Source organism: Erinaceus europaeus, chromosome 10 (genome assembly GCF_950295315.1).
Source record: "Erinaceus europaeus chromosome 10, mEriEur2.1, whole genome shotgun sequence".
Classification (NCBI taxonomy): Eukaryota; Metazoa; Chordata; class Mammalia; order Eulipotyphla; family Erinaceidae; genus Erinaceus; species Erinaceus europaeus.
In genome coordinates this window covers 70,784,292-70,801,994 of record NC_080171.1, presented here as the reverse complement: position 1 = coordinate 70,801,994, position 17,703 = coordinate 70,784,292, and the positions used below count along the sequence as shown (strand labels likewise).

Sequence of the window (17,703 nt, the reverse complement as noted above, 5' to 3'; positions counted from 1 at the left end):
GTACAATCTTTTAAAGGGGCTGTACCAATTTGCATTCCCACCAGCACTGCAGAAGAGTCCCTTTTTCTTTACAACCTCGCCAACACTTGTCATTTTCTGTTTTGCTGATGCAGCCACTCTCATTGATGTGAGAGATGGGATCTCAGTGTAGTTTTGAATTTTTTAAAAACAATTTAAAAGAATTTCCAAAAGAATTTCTAAAAGAATTTTCTATTCTTTTTCTCTCCACTTTTTTCTTCTTTTCTTTATTTTGTCTGATAAAGTGCACCAAGCCAAAGAAAAGTCAAACCCTGACCTTAGGATTTACTTTTTCAATTTCAATTAGCTTCCATAAGAAAACTGACACCCAGAGAGATAATGGCTGTAACTTGACATGATTGAGGGCAGCCATTACCCTGGAAACGCTCTCAGTTAAGGCCAAATTGATGCTCATTATGACACCATCAGCAGGTCCCCAAATCCCGGAATTCTTCTCAAGCAAGTAAAGAAAGATTAATTATTAATCACCTCCCCTGGGTCCGGGAAAAAATAGACACCAAGCTAATTTTCCTTTTTAAATCTAGCTCAATTTTTGGCCATCCATTTCTTAAGTCGGAGGAATTATTAGGACCTGGTACATGAACCCTTTTACCACTCATGGGCTGAATTTTTCAATCAGATAAAGAGATGAGAGAGAGACATAGGGAGAAATACACAGCACTACTGGTGCTTTGTTCCTCCCACATAGGGCTTAAACCTGGTCAAAGCACAATTATCACCATTGCAATGAAATACCACATGCATTTGTCTTGCTGTTTTGTAAAGAATGATTTCATGAAATGTATTCATTCAACAACCCTCCTGTTCAGGCCTCTGCCACTTGCTTGCTACTGTGCTGGGTTGTTGAGCCTCAGAGTGTATTAGATGTGCTTCCTCCCCCATCAAGGAGTTCACAGTCTCACTCATTGTCAGTGAGTATGAGAGGGCCATAGCAGTGTTCAGTAGAGATTCTTAGTGATGGAGCAAAAACCCTGGACCAAAAGTAGGGTGTGGGCTGCAGAGAGCTTGCAGGAAGAGCTGGCCAGTTATTTGGAGGGCCTGGGATTTCTTTTTAAAAAATATTTATTTATTTATTCCCTTGTGTTGCCCTTGTTTTATTGTTGTAGTTATTATTGTTGTCGTTTTTGTTGCATAGGACAGAGAGAAATAGAGAGAGAAGAGGAAGACAGAGAGGGGGAGAGAAAGATAGACACCTGCAGACCTGCTTTACTGCTCATGAAGCGACTCCCCTGCAGGTGGGGAGCTAGGGGCTCGAATTGGGATCCTTAGGCCAGGACTTGCACTTTGCACCACCTGCGCTTAGCCCGCTGTGCTACCACTTGACTCCCGATTTCTGTTTTTTAATCCTATATTATCTGTAGAGAATTGTCAAATTGTCTTTGTCTTTTTAAATTATTATTTTCTTTTTTCTTCTTTCTTTCTTTCTTTCTTTCTTTCTTTCTTTCTTTCTTTCTTTCTTTCTTTCTTTCTTTCTTTCTAGATTTATTATTGAGGTTGGGGGCAGAACCAGAGCATCACTTGGACTACTAGGGATCAAACTTGGGACCTCATACTTGAGAGTCCAACTCTTTATATACTACGTGTGCTACTTCCCAGGCTGTGAAAAATTTGTTTTCAAATACTTAGGGCAGCTGTTTGTGATTTTGAACCAAGTTAGCAGCAAAAGTTACCACCCAGATGCTGTTAATGTTCTTTCCAATAAATTATCTCTCTGCTTTTTCCTCATACTCATACCTACAGCCCATCTTAGCCTGCCCAGCTCCATGGAGGTAAAGGCAGCCCATAGCCAACAGGCAGAGGGGGTGTAGGCTGAGGGACAGATGGCTTGGGATCAGCCTTTGGTAAGGAGACAGTTCAGCTTTCCTCTTGTTCAGGGGCCATGATGGTTTCCCAAGTCTTGTGGGAAATGAGTCAAGAACTACAGGGCAAGAATACAGGTCCAAAAAGGATGACAGAGGACCTAGTGGGGGTTGTATTGTTATGTGGAAAACTGGGAAATGTTATGCATGTACAAACTATTGTATTTACTGTTGAATGTAAAATATTAATTCCCCAATAAGGAAATTAAAAAAAAATAACTACAGGGCAGGGGGCTGGGCGGTGGCGCACCTGAATGAGCACACAGGTTACAGTGCACGAGCGCCCAGCCCCCACCTGCAGGAGAAAAGCTTCACGAGTGGTGAAGCAGGGCTGCAGGTGTCTCTCTCTGTCTCTCTGCTTCTCTATCACTCCCTTCCCTCTAAATTCTAACTGCCTCTATTCAATAAATAAATAAAGATAATAAATAAATAAATAAATAAATAAATAAATAAATAAATAAAAGAACTACAGGGCAAGGAGTGACATGGCAACAGAAAAACACTTTTTTTTTTCTTAACCAGGGAACTGCTCAGCTCTGACTTATGGTGGTATTGGGGATTGAACCTGGGACTTTGGAGCCTCAGGCATGAGTCTGCATAACCATTATGCTATCTACCCCTGTTCCTTTCTTTCTTTTCTTCTTTCTTTCCCTTCCCTTCCCTTCCCTTCCCTTCCCTTCCCTTCCCTTCCCTTCCCTTCCCTTCCCTTCCCTTCCCTTCCCTTCCCTTCCCTTCCCTTCCCCTTCCTTCCTTCCTCCCTTCCTTCCTTCCTTCCTTCCTTCCTTCCTTCCTTCCTTCCTTCCTTCCTTCCTTATTGGGGAGTTCATGATTTACAGTGCAGTTGTTGACAGGAGTACAATTTCTCATCTCACCATGTTAGATCTCTGTAAAACACTCTTACTCCTGCTTAAGGCCCTTTTCACCATCATGCAACAAGACCCTAAAGTCTTCACCCAGCCTACTCTCCTCCCCAGAGTCCTTTGTTTTGGTGCAGTACACCTAACCCATTCCAAATTGTACTTTGTGTTTCTCCTTTTTGTTCTTTGTTGTTGTTGTTATTGTTCTTAGTTTTTACATTCTGTCCACAAGCAAGATTTTTAGTCAGTTTCTGGCTTCTATTTCTTTAGTATTAAAGTTTTTCGTTCTCCATTTTGATGCATAGAAAAACTTCAGGAAGTGGGTTAAAGTAATACCCTCTCTCCAGCTGTGCTAAGATAAAGACTTTTCAACCTGGAGAGCAGTTATTTGTTATGGAGAGTCAATGATCCCCCCCTCTTCTCTCCCTCCCCCGTCTTTATTTTGAAAAACTGTTAAGATTCCTAGGGGCCAAGTTCATCTAAAGTGAAGTGTAGGATCCTCCTAGTGCTTTAGTCACAGAGAAAACACATATTCTTTGTGTGTACACACATTTGCAAAAACCTTAGCCTGATCTCAGGCTGTCTGCAGAGGGCATATTAGAGGACAGTGAAAATATCTGCTCTCATGATTGTGAAGAGAAATGCCTCCCCCACCCCCACCCCCACCCCAGAACAATCCCTTGGCTCTCTGAGGTTGTGGTGAGCACTTGGCTGGACTAAGAGGCAGCCATGGGCAGATTTAATTTCCTGCATTGGCAGGAAGGGCAGGTGACTCATGGGGATTAGGAGCCGTGCTGTCCAGCCTTGCCTTCCCTCCTCTCCTCATTTCTTCTTCTCTGCTTCTCTATCAGAAGGCTGATGGGGGTAGCATTTCCACTGTGAGGACTTGCATTTGTCCCTCTGAGTCTTGAGCAGCCCCCTGGCCTTCTAGGAACAAGGGAGACTCACAGGCTTCTTTGCTGTCCAGAACTTAACAGAAGCAAGGGGGTGGGCCAGCACCCTTGAGAGAAAGAAGACACTGATCGGCCTATAATATATCCTGAGTCTCTGGAGCATATGGCTTCAGTGTGTAAAAAACATTCATTTAAAAAATCTCATTTAGTTTCCAAGGGTCGTTCATTTTCCTTATTTATTTTATTTGTTTATTATTGACACCAAGGTTATTTGTGGGGTTTGGTACTGGCACTACAAATCCACCATTCCTGACAGCCATTTTTTCCTTTTTTTTTTTTGCCTCCAGGGTTATTGCTGGGGCTCAGTGCCTGCACCATGAATCACTGCTCCTGGCGGCCATTTTTCCCCCTTTTCTTGCCCTTGTTGTTGTAGATGTCTTTTGTTGTTGGACAGGACAGAGAGAAATGGAGAGAGGAGGGGAAGACAGAGGGGGATTAAAGACAGGCTCCTGCAGACCTGCTTCACCTCTTGTGAAACGACTCCCCTGCAGGTGGGGAGCCAGGGACTCGAACCTGGATCCTTGAGAGCTCGTCCTTGCTCTTGGCACCACGTGCACTTAACCCGCTACGCTACTGGCCGACCCCCCCATTTTTTCCTTTATTCCACCCCCACCTCCTCCTCCTTCTTCTCCTTTTTTTCCCATTGTTATTTTATTTGATAGAACAGAGAGAAATTTAAAGGGGAGGGGATGATAGGGAGGGAAGGAGAGGGAGGGGGAGGGAGAGAGAGAGAGACAGAGAGAGACCTGTAGACCTGCTTCACTGTCCATGAAGCATCCCCTGGGGGGAGGTGCAGACTTGAGCCCAGATCTTTTTTTTTTTTTTTTGCCTCCAGGGTTATTGCTGGGGCTCAGTACCCGCACCACAAATCCACTGCTCCTGAAGGCTATTTTTTCCCCTTTTTGTTGCTCTTGGTTTTTTTTTTTTATCATTGTGGTTATATTATTGTTGTTGTTATTGTTGTTGGATAGGACAGAGAGAAATGGAGAGAGGAGGGGAAGACAGAGAGGGGGAGAGAAAGACAGACACCTGCAGACCTGCTTCACCGCCTGTGAAGTGACCCCCCCCTCTGCAGGTGGGGAGCCCGGGGCTTGAATCAGGATCCTGGTCCTTGCTCTTCATGCCATGTGCACTTAACCCACTGTGCTACCGCCCGACCCCCCACTTTCCTTTTTAAATGGGCTAAACAAACCACCTTTAGGTACATATTCTGTTAAAGGCATTATATTTTTTAATTTGACCCATTTACTAGATCCTTTGCTGTCACTCAGTATTGTAGGTACTAGTTGTCTAACCTAGTTTCTGATTTCCTTTTGCGTAAGCCTGCAGGCAAAGCACTCAGGGCTGTTTTCAGGAGTATTCCTATCATTAGCTAAGAGCTTTCACACAATGGGGGCTCCTTGTTTCCTGTAAGGCATTATGATCTCAGAGAAGAGGTTTATTTATTCAACTCCTGTAAATACAACCACATTACACATATCTTGTTGAGAAAGGGCTTCTTAAGTTACTGTCATAAACAGAAACCTGAGTGCAGCTGAGGCTGCTGTCCAAGGCGGTTTATCAGCTTTGTGATCTACTTGTGAGTACAGAAGGGGGATGTGTCTCCATTTCCAAAAAATGGCTTGAGCTGGGAGTTAAAGAGGTGAGTCTCAGTGGGTAGAATGCATGCCTGGTCTCAGGCAGCAGCACCTGAGAGCACCATAGCGGGGATGGGCAGATCTCCATGGACAGTGGAGTGCTTCTTTAGCTTCTCTCTCTCCCTCTCTCTCAAAATATAGAATAAAAATTAGACCAGGGAGGCAGCTCAGCAGTATCATGCATGCACAAGGCATTCAGTTCATTCTGCAGTACACACACACACACACACACACACATACACACACACATATTTTTAAAGGAGAGTTGTTAACTTATTTGGTGAATGTGAACTGGATTTTGTGTTATCTGTTATAATAAACTTAAGGGCTGGTGCGTAGCTCAGGTCCTAGCCCCAGGCACCACATAAGAGTACTATATCCTTGGGGGTTGGGCAGTAGTGCAGTGGGTTAAGCGCACGTGGCGCCAAGCACAAGAACCCGCTGAAGGATCCCGATTCAACCCCTGGCTTCCCACCTGCAGGGGTGAAGCTGGTCTGCAGGAGTCTGTCTTTCTCTCCCCCTCTCTGTCTTCCCCTCCTCACTCCATTTCTCTCTGTTCTATCCAACAACAACCAAATCAATAATAACTACAACAATAAAACTACAAGGGCAACAAAAGGGAAAGTAAATATGGGATGATCCCACTCATAAACAGAAGTTGAGAAAGAATAACAGAAAGGGAATCTCAAAGCAGGATTTGACTGAATTTGGAATAGGGCACCAAAGTAAAAATCCTGGGTTGAGGGTGAGGGTGGATGTTCAGCTTCACGGGGTGGGGGTGAGGGGGGGGTGGAGGGGCAGTGGGGGAGTGGGATGGGACACAGTCTTTTGGCGGTGGGAATGGTGTCTATGTACACTCCTATTAAATTGTAGTAATATAAATCACTATTTAATTAATGTGAGAGGGGAAAAATTGATTGAATGTCTCAAAGTTTTAAAATCACAGACTGAGTCTTTTTAATACATAGGCTGAGTCTTTGGTATGTTGACTCTCTTAAAAGCTTAGACCAGGGAGAACAGAAGCAACCGGTGGCACAGCTATATAAAAATGTCAAAGGACATAAATTATGGTGATGTGCATGACACAGCAAATCTTAACAAAGGGATATTTCAAAGTTAACCCAAATGTCAAATAATGTGATTATAGCAATAACTATCTATTATCTTCTTAAACCCCAAGACAGCAGGAACCTCCAGCTTCCTCTATAGAGCTTATATTTCCCCCAGTCCTGGAGGCTCTAGGGTGGGGCTCAATTTCCTACATGCTTCTCTCAATTCATACCAAATGATATTGCATCCACCGATCGCAACCTAATCAACGCAAGGAGTACCTCAGCATGCTTCACTTCAGACTGTGTCTAGAGAAGTCAGGCATGAAATGTCAACCCTTCACCCTCATTACTCAGGTGAGACCTTTCCTTTCATAGGATTCTCTAATTCCATTCCAGGAGGTTCACTTCCTAACAAAGTCCCAAAACCTAGATATAGACCAGGTCTCCGAAGATAGAGCATATGTTCACATGTATCCATAAGTTAGGGCAAAGTATATACCTGAAAGCAAAAATACACAATAGTCTGTAGTGAGTCAGTATCAAGTTCATAATGAAATAGTGTCTACTTAGACTTAGATATCCTCCTCACCTACATCCTATTTTAGTTCTCTCACTCACTCCAAAGCTATCCTCATCAAAGCAAGGACTGCAAAAGCTGAATAAGGGCAAGAGACTGGCATACTTTAACAATGACTCTTTAGTCACTATCAGGCCACCCCATCAGCTGGGGCCCTAGTTGGGGAGTCCTGAGATTCCCAAACAGTCATGATGGGTCTAGACCTTGAATAAATCCCTCTCTCCATTGTTACCAGCCATTTCTATCAGGAACAAAATAGACCCCTTTGTGGGCCCCCATAGGACCTTGCCCTCAACTTGGATCAACAATGGTAGACAATGTTCCATCCTCCAAAGGGAGGCTGGACAACATACTCTATGCTACACCTGAAGAAGATGGGTCCTGATAGTGGGGCAGCTTGAAACGTTCCTACTCATGACTACGAAATGTGAGCTCAGATCTATAGGGATTTAGAGGTCACATAGGCTCCTAAGCTGAATGTGGGCCCCAGATCACATCAGGTCAGTGGGGTTTACAGTCAACAATATTTATACACCTTTCCCATACTTGGGAGCTACACTCTTCCCTGATCCAGCTTTCTGGTCCTTCTGCCAGCCATGACATCATCTCCCCAGACAATAATTAGGATCCACCTGCATATCAGATTTCAGGCTCAGGCCAAAAAAAAAAAAAAAAAAAGTGAGAATGTAGCAAATAAGTAGATTTTTTTCTTAAGTATGAGTAGAAAAAGATGTTCGTGAGTATGCATAATTTTAAAAGTGCGCTGATATTCTCTGTGCCCACTGTGTTTTTCTTATAGTAGAGACCATCTTTGTTTCCAATTTCTGTAAGGTGTTTGTCTATAAAACATGTAATTTTAAAAGAATTAGTAAAGTACATGGGCTCTTTGGAATATACCTAAAATAGACCTACTAGCTTTTCTAAAATAGAGACCCCCAAATCTTCATCTGCAATATTCTTGCCTTTACATTCATGATTAGTCAACAATTTGTTCTGCTGTATATCTTAACATTTTTTTTTTTTGCCACCAGGTTCCAGATGATACTATGATGACAACCTGGCTTCCCTGGGCAGACAACCCCACCAATGTGTCCTGAAGCCCAGCCTTCCAGATCCCTGCCCCACTAGGGAAAGAGAGAGACAGGCTGGGATTGTCGATCGACCTACCAACACCCATGTTCAGCAGAGAAGCAGAAGCCAGGCCTTCCACCTTCTGCATCCCCTTAATGATCCTGTGTCCATACTCCCAGAAGGATAAAGAATAGGGAAGCTATCAAAGGAGGGGACAGGATATGGTGCTCTGGGGGCGGGCATTGTGTGGAAATGTACCTCTCTTATCCTATGGTTTTGTCAATATTTCCATTTTATAAATAAACATTTAAAAACATATAATAATAATAAAAAGAATATTCCTACCACTAGCTTCAAGCTTTTCAACTTTTTGAAAACATCCTGCCATATCCCATCCCCTCCACTGGAAGCTTCCCCATTCTTTATCCCTTAGGGAGTATGGACCAGAGATCTCTATGGGGCTCAGGTCTGACATCTGTAATTGCTTCTCTGCTGGACATGGGCATTGACAAGTTGATCCATACACCCAGCCTGTCTCTACTTTTCCCTAGTGGAGTAGGGCTCTGGGCAGGTGGGGTTTCAGGACACATTGGTGAGGTTTGCCCAGGGAAAGCAAGTTGGCATCATAATAGTATTTTTCAACTTGTGCCTATGAGTGAGATCATACCACATTCATCCTTCTCTTTCTTACTTATCTCATTTAACATGATTCCTTCAAGCTTCATCCAAGATGAGGTGAAGAAGGTGAATTCACCATTTTTAATACCTGAGTAGATTCCAGTGTGTGTGTGTGTGTGTGTGTGTGTGTGTGTGTGTGTGTGTGTGTGTGTGTATCTTTCTCAGCCACTTATCTGTTGTTGGACACCTGGGTTGCTTCCAGGTTATGGCTATTACAAATTGTGCTGCTATGAAGATAGGTATACACAAATCTTTTTGGTTGGGTATTTTTCAGTTCTTTAGGATATATCCCTAGGAGAGGAATTGCAGAATCATAGGGTGGGTTCACTTCTAGCCTTCTGAGAGTTCTCCAGACTGCTCTCCATAGGGGCTGCACCAACTGAATGACATTTTCACAGGAGTGAAATGGTGTCTCACTGTTGTCTTTATTTGTATGTCTCCAACAATCAGTAACTTGGAACATTTTTTCATTTGTCTGTTGGCCTTTTGGATGTCTTCTGTGGTGAATATTCTGTTCATATCCTCTCCCCATTTTTTGATGGGGTCGTTGTTTTCTTGTTCCTGAGTTTAGTGAGCTCTTTATATATTTTGGTTATTAGCCTCTTGTCTGATGTATGACATGTAAAGATCTTCTCCCACTCTGGAATGGGGGTCTCTTTGTTTGGGTGGTGGTTTCTTTTGCTATCTTCTATTTTATTTCCTGTCAGCCACCTCTGTGGTATTGGAAATCGTTTCTGTTACATCCCAAGAGACCCCATACCCATTACCCCCTGACCCCTTTCCCCTGACTACCAGTCATCTGTTTCCTGTCTCTAAGGATGATTGTTTGTTGTCTAAGCAGATTGAAAAGGAATGGTGGTTTTGCATTTTCTAGATTGCCCATTGTAAGCTTAGGCCATACCATCAGAGAACAAGCTGTCTTGGCCTGGGAGACTGGGACACAGGGGAGTGAACTGTTCTCCCTGCCATCTAGCCTACCCATTAGAGACAAGCCAGGGTGTAAGAGCCACTGAGAGCAGATGGCTGGAATCTTGACCAGTCTCTCTGACATTTCCCTCAGGATGGCGGGCCACGATGTGATCCCCCTGCCACATATCTATGGAGCTCGAATCAAAGGTGTGGAGGTGTTCTGTCCTCTGGAACCACCGCCACCCTATGAGGCTGTGGTGAGCCAGCCGGAGCAGCAGCAGGTACAGTCCTCATAGCTTCCCTGTAGCACCTTGATGGTAAGTAGGGACGGCAGTGCCCAGGCCCTGCAGCTCTTTGTAAGGTGTTCAGCTAGATTCTGGATGAGGATTTGAGTTGAATATCATCAAATAAGCCTCTTCTCTAGTTGGTTGGTCTCTTTTTTTTGGGGGGGGGGAGCTAATAGTTTACAATAAATACAGTCGTTGCTACATGTATAAAATTTCTCAATTTTTTGCAAAACACTCTCATCCCCAACCTAGGTCCTCCTCTACCATCCGCAGCAGGACCTGAATCCCCCCACCCCCACCCCCAAGTCCTTTACTTTGGTGCACTGCACCAAACCCAGTCGTCCAAGTTCTTTGTGTTTCCCTTTTCTGTTCTTAATTTTCAACTTCTGTCCGTGAGTAAGGTCATCCCATTTTAGCCTTCTCTTTCTGGCTTATCTAACTTAACGTGATTCCTTTAAGCTCCAACCATGATGAGGTGAAGACGGTGAATTCATCATTCTTAATAGCTGAATTTTTTTCCCTACGTCTGTGATGCAGAGATCTTCATTCCAGATGCCAGAGGGAGCAGAAGCTGCTACAAGCCCAGGGGAACTGACCTGCACACCAGTGACCCAAGGTAAGAAATCTAGATGTGCTTGAGATTCAGTCCACAGAGACATGCTGAAATAAATGATCTGCTCGATATCTTCTTGGAGAAAATAGTCCAAGCTATCTCCTCCTAGCCAGGTACAAGCATATTATCTACTTAGCAGGGCTTAGAAGTGGGAGTAGAGTTGGGAACAGAAGTGAGGAAGTAAAGATTTCTTCTTCCTCCTCCTCCTCCTCCTCCTCCCTCTTCTAGCAGGGTTATTGCTGGAGCTTGGTGCCAGCTCTCTGAATCCCATCACTCCTGGCGGCCATTTTTTTCCCCTTTCCCTTTTTGTTTTCTTTCTGTTTTATTTGATAAGACAGAGAGAAATTGAGAGGGGACAGGGAGAGAAAGCGACACCTGAAGCACTGCTTCCCCAGTCATGACATGAATAATAAAGATTTCCTTAGACCCTTTTATGTGTAGCCAGACCATTCTCAGGGACCTGTGAAATGTTTGTAGGATTTAATTTGTCAAACTTGTTGTTGTGGCGGTCTGGTGTCGGGCTGCACCATGGAGAAGAGAGCGGACGTCCAGAGCTAAGGGGTACACAAATCTTTATTATAGGATGGGGGGGAGGTTTGGTTCAGACCACGTGGAGCCAGCTGGCAATGGCCGACCACGGGGGGAGAGCAGGGAGCGAGACCTCAGAGAGGGAGAGCCGAGAGCCCAGAGAGAGAGGGGGGAGGGGTGAGGGGGCTTTTTATTGGGCGACAACCAGGGGTGACGTGTAGGGCCAGGATTGGTTGAAAGGGGGCACTCTAGGATTTAGCGGGGCATAGAAAAACCTGGGGGTGGAGACTGCATCAGAATAAGTCCTCAGCAACATCTCCTATCCCTTTATATCTAAATGGACACAGTAAAGAAAAATGGAATGGAGCAGGCTTAAATGTTTTAGAGGAATGCCATGCTCAGGTGGGAAGATGTAGGACTTTCTGTGGAGGAGGGAAGGCTTAAATGGCTGCCAACCTTGTGAGATTTATGCGTCCTCCTGTGCTCAACCCCTCTTTAGAGAGAGAGACTTACCTAGAGAGACTCATCTCATAGGTTTAAGCGCAGCCTGCTCAACCATCTCTTCACAATATCTCTACATCTTTTCTATCTTTCTACCTAGTAATAGCATAAGATGTACAAAGTCTATAAAAGACTATCATGGGGCAGAAACCTTTTGGGCATAAGCCTAAATGATATAACAAAATAGGAAGAGACAAGTAGGGGAGAAATAAAAGCCAGTGTGGTGTGAAGGGAAGGATTAGTGTGTAAAGGAGCATTCCCTGTTTGGGTGGGGAAAGGGGCAAGGGTACATAATGAGGGGGAGGCGGGAGGCATGACCCACCAAACAGAGGGGCTATTTGGCATTGTATAGTCCTCAAGGCAACAGTCTGTAAAGTCTATGAATTACTCAGGATCAGTCTATGAAAAACCAGCAGCGTGAAGGGAAATAAGCTGCTTCAAAATTGTGTAAAATGTATATAGGGTATGTCAGAAAGTCCGATACAAGTCTCAGTCCGAAGTAGATGGCTAGGGGGAGAATTGGCAGGGGATGCAACGCTGCATGAGGGAGGTCAGCCGCTGTAATGTTGTTCTTTTGTAGATAGCTAGCTGGAACTGCCAACACGTAACAAGCAGGTCAGAAGCAGGAACGGTAACCAGGCATGAAGAAAGTTCTGTCCTTGGAGTTTGTGTATCAGGTTCTTCAGATCGCGTTGAGTGACATCTAGGGTTTCGGGGGGTGTGCCACGGTAGTCGTGCCATCTAGTGAGTGACGTCAGGGTGTGCAGGGGTTCAGATGGTTTTTCCGGGATTCCTGTGAAAGAAACATAAACAATCTGCTTCTCGTGGTTAGCAGGGCATCTGATTTGAATGCTTTATAGAAAAAGAGGTTTGGTGCCTTGACCAACTGAGTATTGGGGGATGTATCTTTCCTATTCATTTATGATTATATTTTATATTATTTGTCATGGTACTCAGCCGTTTATCTGGAAGGTCCTGGGTGATTCATGGGGAAAAAGACCTTATCTTTTAACAAAGACTCTAAGGTGTAGGGAAGCGGGAACTATCTTATCCCTTTTTTTTTTTTTTTGTATCTTGCCTTTTGTTGCCCTAGTTGTTCTTGTTGTAATTATATTGTTATTATTGCTGATATTGTGGTTGTTGGATAGAACAGAGAGAAATGGAGAGAGGAGGGAAAGACAGAGGGAGAGAAAGATACCTGTAGACCTGCTTCACCGCCTGTGAAGTGATTCCCCTGCAGGTGAGGAGCCGGGGGCTCAAACTGGGATCCTCAAGCCAGTTCTTGCTAAACCCGCTGCGCCACCACCCGATTCCCAGGAACTATCTTTTAACATAAACTCTATGGCCATGCCAATAGCAACCTTGAGGGCACATGTGGCTCCCCACATGTCCCCCTGTCTTATATCATGTTTTGATGTTTGGCGGACTTTGTTTTGTGGCAGGGTGGACTGTGCCTGTCTTAGGTTGGGGATCAGCCTTCCGTCTTACCCGTCATTGGAACACCTGGTCATTTTTGCCCAGTAGTACCAGATGCCCTGTCTTAGGTTGACTGGATAGCACTAGTTTCCTCTTACCCGTCATTGGCTAGCCAGCCCTCTACATGGTGGACGTTCTGATGGAGGGGGGCAAATCCTCCACAGCAACTCAATATTCTGTCATGTCCAGCCTATGATAGTGACTTTGTGTAGGTTGCATCTTTATGGCATCTGTTGCCGCAAAAGGCCATGAGCTTGTTAAGAATTATAGGACTGTGGTCCAGGAGGTGATGCAGTGACTAAAGCCTTGGACTCTTAGGCATGAGGTCCTGAGTTCAATCCCTGGCAGCACATGTACCAGAGTGAGTCTGGTTCTTTCTCTCTTTCTCATTAATAAATAAATTTAAAATGTTGAAAAAAAGAATTATAGGACCTATTGTGAGCAGAAGAAGTAAAACAAGCTAGGGTCCCACAACTAAGGGTATACAGGTAAGGAAGGGGGAATGTATCCATTGATATGAAGAGGTAGGATCATATCTCAAGTCTAAGGGAAGCAGTCAGTGAATGTGATGTCCAGGGGAACAGCCATTTGTCTTTGGGGGTAGTAAAGGATGTCCGTGGCATGGGTGATGTTATAAAGAGAAACATCTTTAAATTGTTGGCTGACAAAGGCAGGCCTATGGTGGCAAGACAAGATACACCAGTTAAGTTTACAAGAATATGTGAATGTTGCTAATTCACATAGGTTGGATATGGAGGAACTTCTTACAGTTTAATACCTTACCATATGAACAGATGATTCCTCATATGAAGGCTTGATAGCTGTAATCACTTACTTGTGAAAAACAATAAAACTTGTAACAAGTTAGAGGTTTACTATAATTGACTTTGGACTATAAGCAGACTCAGGTTACTTAGAGAGTTAATACATGTTAGTAACAATGGTTTTAACATTTAGAGTACTTCTGAGCAGATGGGTCATACAAAAATTTTTGGTCATTCAGCACACTCACTCACAAAACACAACTGGCCATTCATAACATAAGACATTCAGGGAAGGGGTAGGAGAGAGGGCTCTGTGAGCCAACTTTTGTAGGTTCTGCCATGCCATATTATGGATCCTGGGATGTATCCTGCATCTGGTCCTCTTGTAGTATTTCTTGTTCTTCAGGAATGACAGCGCCATCCTGCGGGTATTGTCGGACATGGCGGGCAGGAACCCAGACAGGTTTAGAGAAATTTTGAGGGAAAATGCATGCGAAACCCCTTCCCATGGTCAATAATGGATCAGGCCCTTTCCAAACTTTATTGAGTGGGTCTCTCCATTTGACCTTAATAGATGGGAGGGTAGATGGTGTTTGCCAGTGAAGAATAATAGGGGGTAAGGCTGAGTTATTGTAAATATTAAAGAGATTTAACGTAGTTAAGGCTTTTGCTAGCTGGATATTTGGGGGATATGTTCCTCCTTTATCTTTATTTAGTTGAGCCTTCAGAGTTTGATGGGCCCTCTCGACAATGCCTTGTCCCTGTGGATTGTAGGGAATGCCCGTGGTATGAGTAATATTCCAGAGGGAACAAAAATCTTTAAATTGTTTGCTTGTAAACATAGGTGCATTGTTTGTTTTCAAAAATAATGGGACCCCCATAACGGCAAAACAAGAGAGCATATGGCTTACAAGCTTTTTAGCACTTTCTCCTGTCTGAGCTGTAGCCCACATAAATTTAGAAAAGGTATCAATTGAGACAAACACATATTTTTGTTTGCCAAAGTTTGGTATGTGGGTGACGTCAATTTGCCAACTAGCATTAGCTTTTAAACCTCGGGGGTTAACCCCAAGGGTCTGGATAGCAGGTGTCTTTATGAGACTTGCACAAGAAGAGCATGTAGCGAGGATATGTTTTAACTGTGATACAGGAACATCAGGGAATCGAGCTTGAAGGCCTTTAAGATTAACATGGGTTAGAGAGTGAAAATTAGCAGGATCAGAGACAGAGACTGGGAAAGTTCCTGTGGAGGCAAGGCGGTCAACTGCGGCATTCCCTTCAGACAGGGAACCAGGAAGAGGGCTGTGGGAACGAAGGTGTTGAATATACAGTGGTTGGGTTCGAGAACAGAGCATAGAGGCGATTTTAATCAAGAGAGGGGAAAGTGGGTTGTCATCAATTTTCACATACGAACGAGCAAGCCATGGAAGTAAGTTAACAGTATACACAGTGTCAGAAAAAAGGTTGAAGGATTCTGGTACAGCTTTTAGTGCAAGAAAAACAGCATAAAGTTCTTTGTACTGAGGGGAATTATCAGGAAGCTCAGTAAAGAGAGGTTTAGGAGATTGTTTGTCTGGGTAATATATAAGGGCAACAGCTCCCCTTTTTCCGCCATCAGTAAAGATTGTAGGAGCAGAGGGAATGGGATCCCAAGAGAAAAGTTTAGGTGCTAGAAGAGGCAGAAGAGGTAAAGAAGCTATCAATTTATTAGAAGGAAAATGGTTATCTATTTGTCCTGGAAACCCCACGAAGCTTATGGCAAAGCGGGAATGATGGCGTATAAGCCACTCTGTATCTGTGAGAGAAAAGGGCAGAATGATTAAATCCGGTTCTTTCCCTAAGACCTGCACAGACCTATTTCTCCCTTGGTGAACCATGAATGCTAACGCATCTATCTCAGTGAGGAGTCTTGGAGCTCCTCCTACTGGTGTGTGAAGCCATTCGAGAACCCCATGGTCTTGCCACAGTGCCCCTACTACTGTGGGGGTGGAGTTGAAGATTAGAAGGTTTACCGGAGAGGAGGGGGAGAATCGAACAAGGTGCATGTCCTGGAGGGCCTGGTTAACCCTTTCCAGTGCCAAGGAGGCCTCAGGAGTTAACTTACGTTTTGAAGAGGGCTGTTTGTTTCCTTTCAACAGGTCAAACAGTGGTTGGAGGCAGCTTGTGGGCAGATAGAGATACTGCCTAAGCCAATTTAAATTTCCTAGAAAACTTTGTAAAGAAGCAAGAGTAAGGTTAGAAGGGAAGGTAACATTAGGTTTTAAGGGACGAATTTGTGTGAGAAATCTCTGAACCTAGGAAGGATATTGGAGGGATTAGCTGTATCTTCTCAGGGGCTACATTAAGGCCGCTTTTCTTTAATGCAGGAATGAGAAAATCACGTAAGGCATAGAGATCTGTATCTGATTTTCCCCATGTTAAAATATCATCTGTATAATGAAAAATATTAAGGCCCTTATGAATATATGGGACAAGGGCAGATTTAACAGCCTCCTGACAAATCGTAGGACTATTGGCCATACCCTGGGGCAGCACCACCCATTCAAATCTATCAGCGGGGCTGGCATTATTAATAGACGGAACAGAGAAGGCAAAACGTTTACAATCTCGCGGATGCAAGGGGATAGAGAAAAAACAATCTTGTATATCAATAGCTATGATTGGAATTCCCGTGGGAATTGCAGAAGCAAGAGGCAAACCCCTTTGGGGGGAGCCCCAGACCTGCATGGTTTTATTTACTGCACGGAGATCTTGAAGGAGGCGCCATTTTCCCGAGCGCTTTTTAATCACAAAGACAGGAGTATTCCATGGGCTTTGAGAATGACGAATGTGTCCCAAGGACAACTACTCTCGGACGAGCTCTTTTAAAATTTTTAGCTTATCCCTAGGTAAAGGTCACTGTTCCACCCAGACAGGCTCATTAGAAAGCCAGCTTAAGCGGGGTGTTTGGCTACGAACAGTGGCATTTAGTATTGGGGGTGCTGAATAGACCTGGTATCGCGGGAATGAGTTTTACGCTCTGCAGAGGCGTCTGTGGATATCCTAACATCAAGACATTCCAGAAGATCCCTGCCCAGTAAGTTGGTGCTAATATTAGCTACCAAAGGGCGGAAGTGTCCGGTAGAACCTTCTGGGTCTTCCAACATAAGCGAGTCTCGTGTGCAAAATGCTCTCGTCATCCCTCCTATTCCATGTAAACTGGGTCCAGGGATGAGTTCCCAATCTTGGGGAACCTCTTCTTGCCTTAAAATCGTCTTTGCTGCCCCCGTGTCAATCAAAAATTTAAAAGGAATATTGCCAATCTTTACTGTCATAGAAGGGTGACCTTGTTCTAAAACAGGAGTGGTCCACAAAATCTCAGGCCCCGAATTTGTACCATTCAGGGGCGAACCATCTTTATGAAATTGGGACCGACAATCTCTCTTCCAATGAAACCCCTTACGACATTTTGGACAAACAGTACGTGGTCTCTGGCTCCCTGACTGAAAGCGGGGTTGCTCTGGCTGGAGGCGTGGTTTCCCTGACTGGAGGCGTGGTTGCAACTTATCAGGACATTGGTTACGCCAATGTCCTTGGCGACCGCACTGAAAGCAGGCCCCGTTTTGCTTACGTGGGGCAACTGCATAGACCTGCGTCATAGCGGGTGTCCCATAATTGCCTGATGTAAGTTCCTGTGTCGCTAGAATCCAATTATCTGGGTGTAGGTGTTTAAGATTAAGGCATACCTGACGGAATTGTGGTGTCATGCCTTCCCAGACAATAGAGCGCAGGAGTAGTTTGCGGACGTCAGGATTATAAACCTTTCTCTCTAAGCTTCTCTTCACCCTTGAGATGAAGCTCGCCAATGACTCATCAGAGCCTTGGTGAAAAGAGTTAATGGGAGCTGATGGATCTACATCAGG

General features: G+C 44.3%; 1 protein-coding gene across 5 annotated transcripts in view; it reads left to right on the top strand.

Moving 5' to 3' along the window:
- The window catches only part of ENTREP1 (endosomal transmembrane epsin interactor 1), a 183,228-nt gene that overhangs the window by 151,183 nt on the left and 14,342 nt on the right, over positions 1 to 17,703 (top strand). For 4 of the 5 annotated variants that reach the window (XM_060199731.1, XM_060199728.1, XM_060199730.1 and 1 more), the window contains 2 exons: positions 9,784 to 9,913; positions 10,457 to 10,535. In XM_060199731.1, the coding sequence (XP_060055714.1) occupies positions 9,784 to 9,913; positions 10,457 to 10,535 (209 nt within the window). The remainder of the gene's footprint in view (positions 1 to 9,783; positions 9,914 to 10,456; positions 10,536 to 17,703) is intronic. The other variant, XM_060199729.1, reaches the window with a different exon arrangement.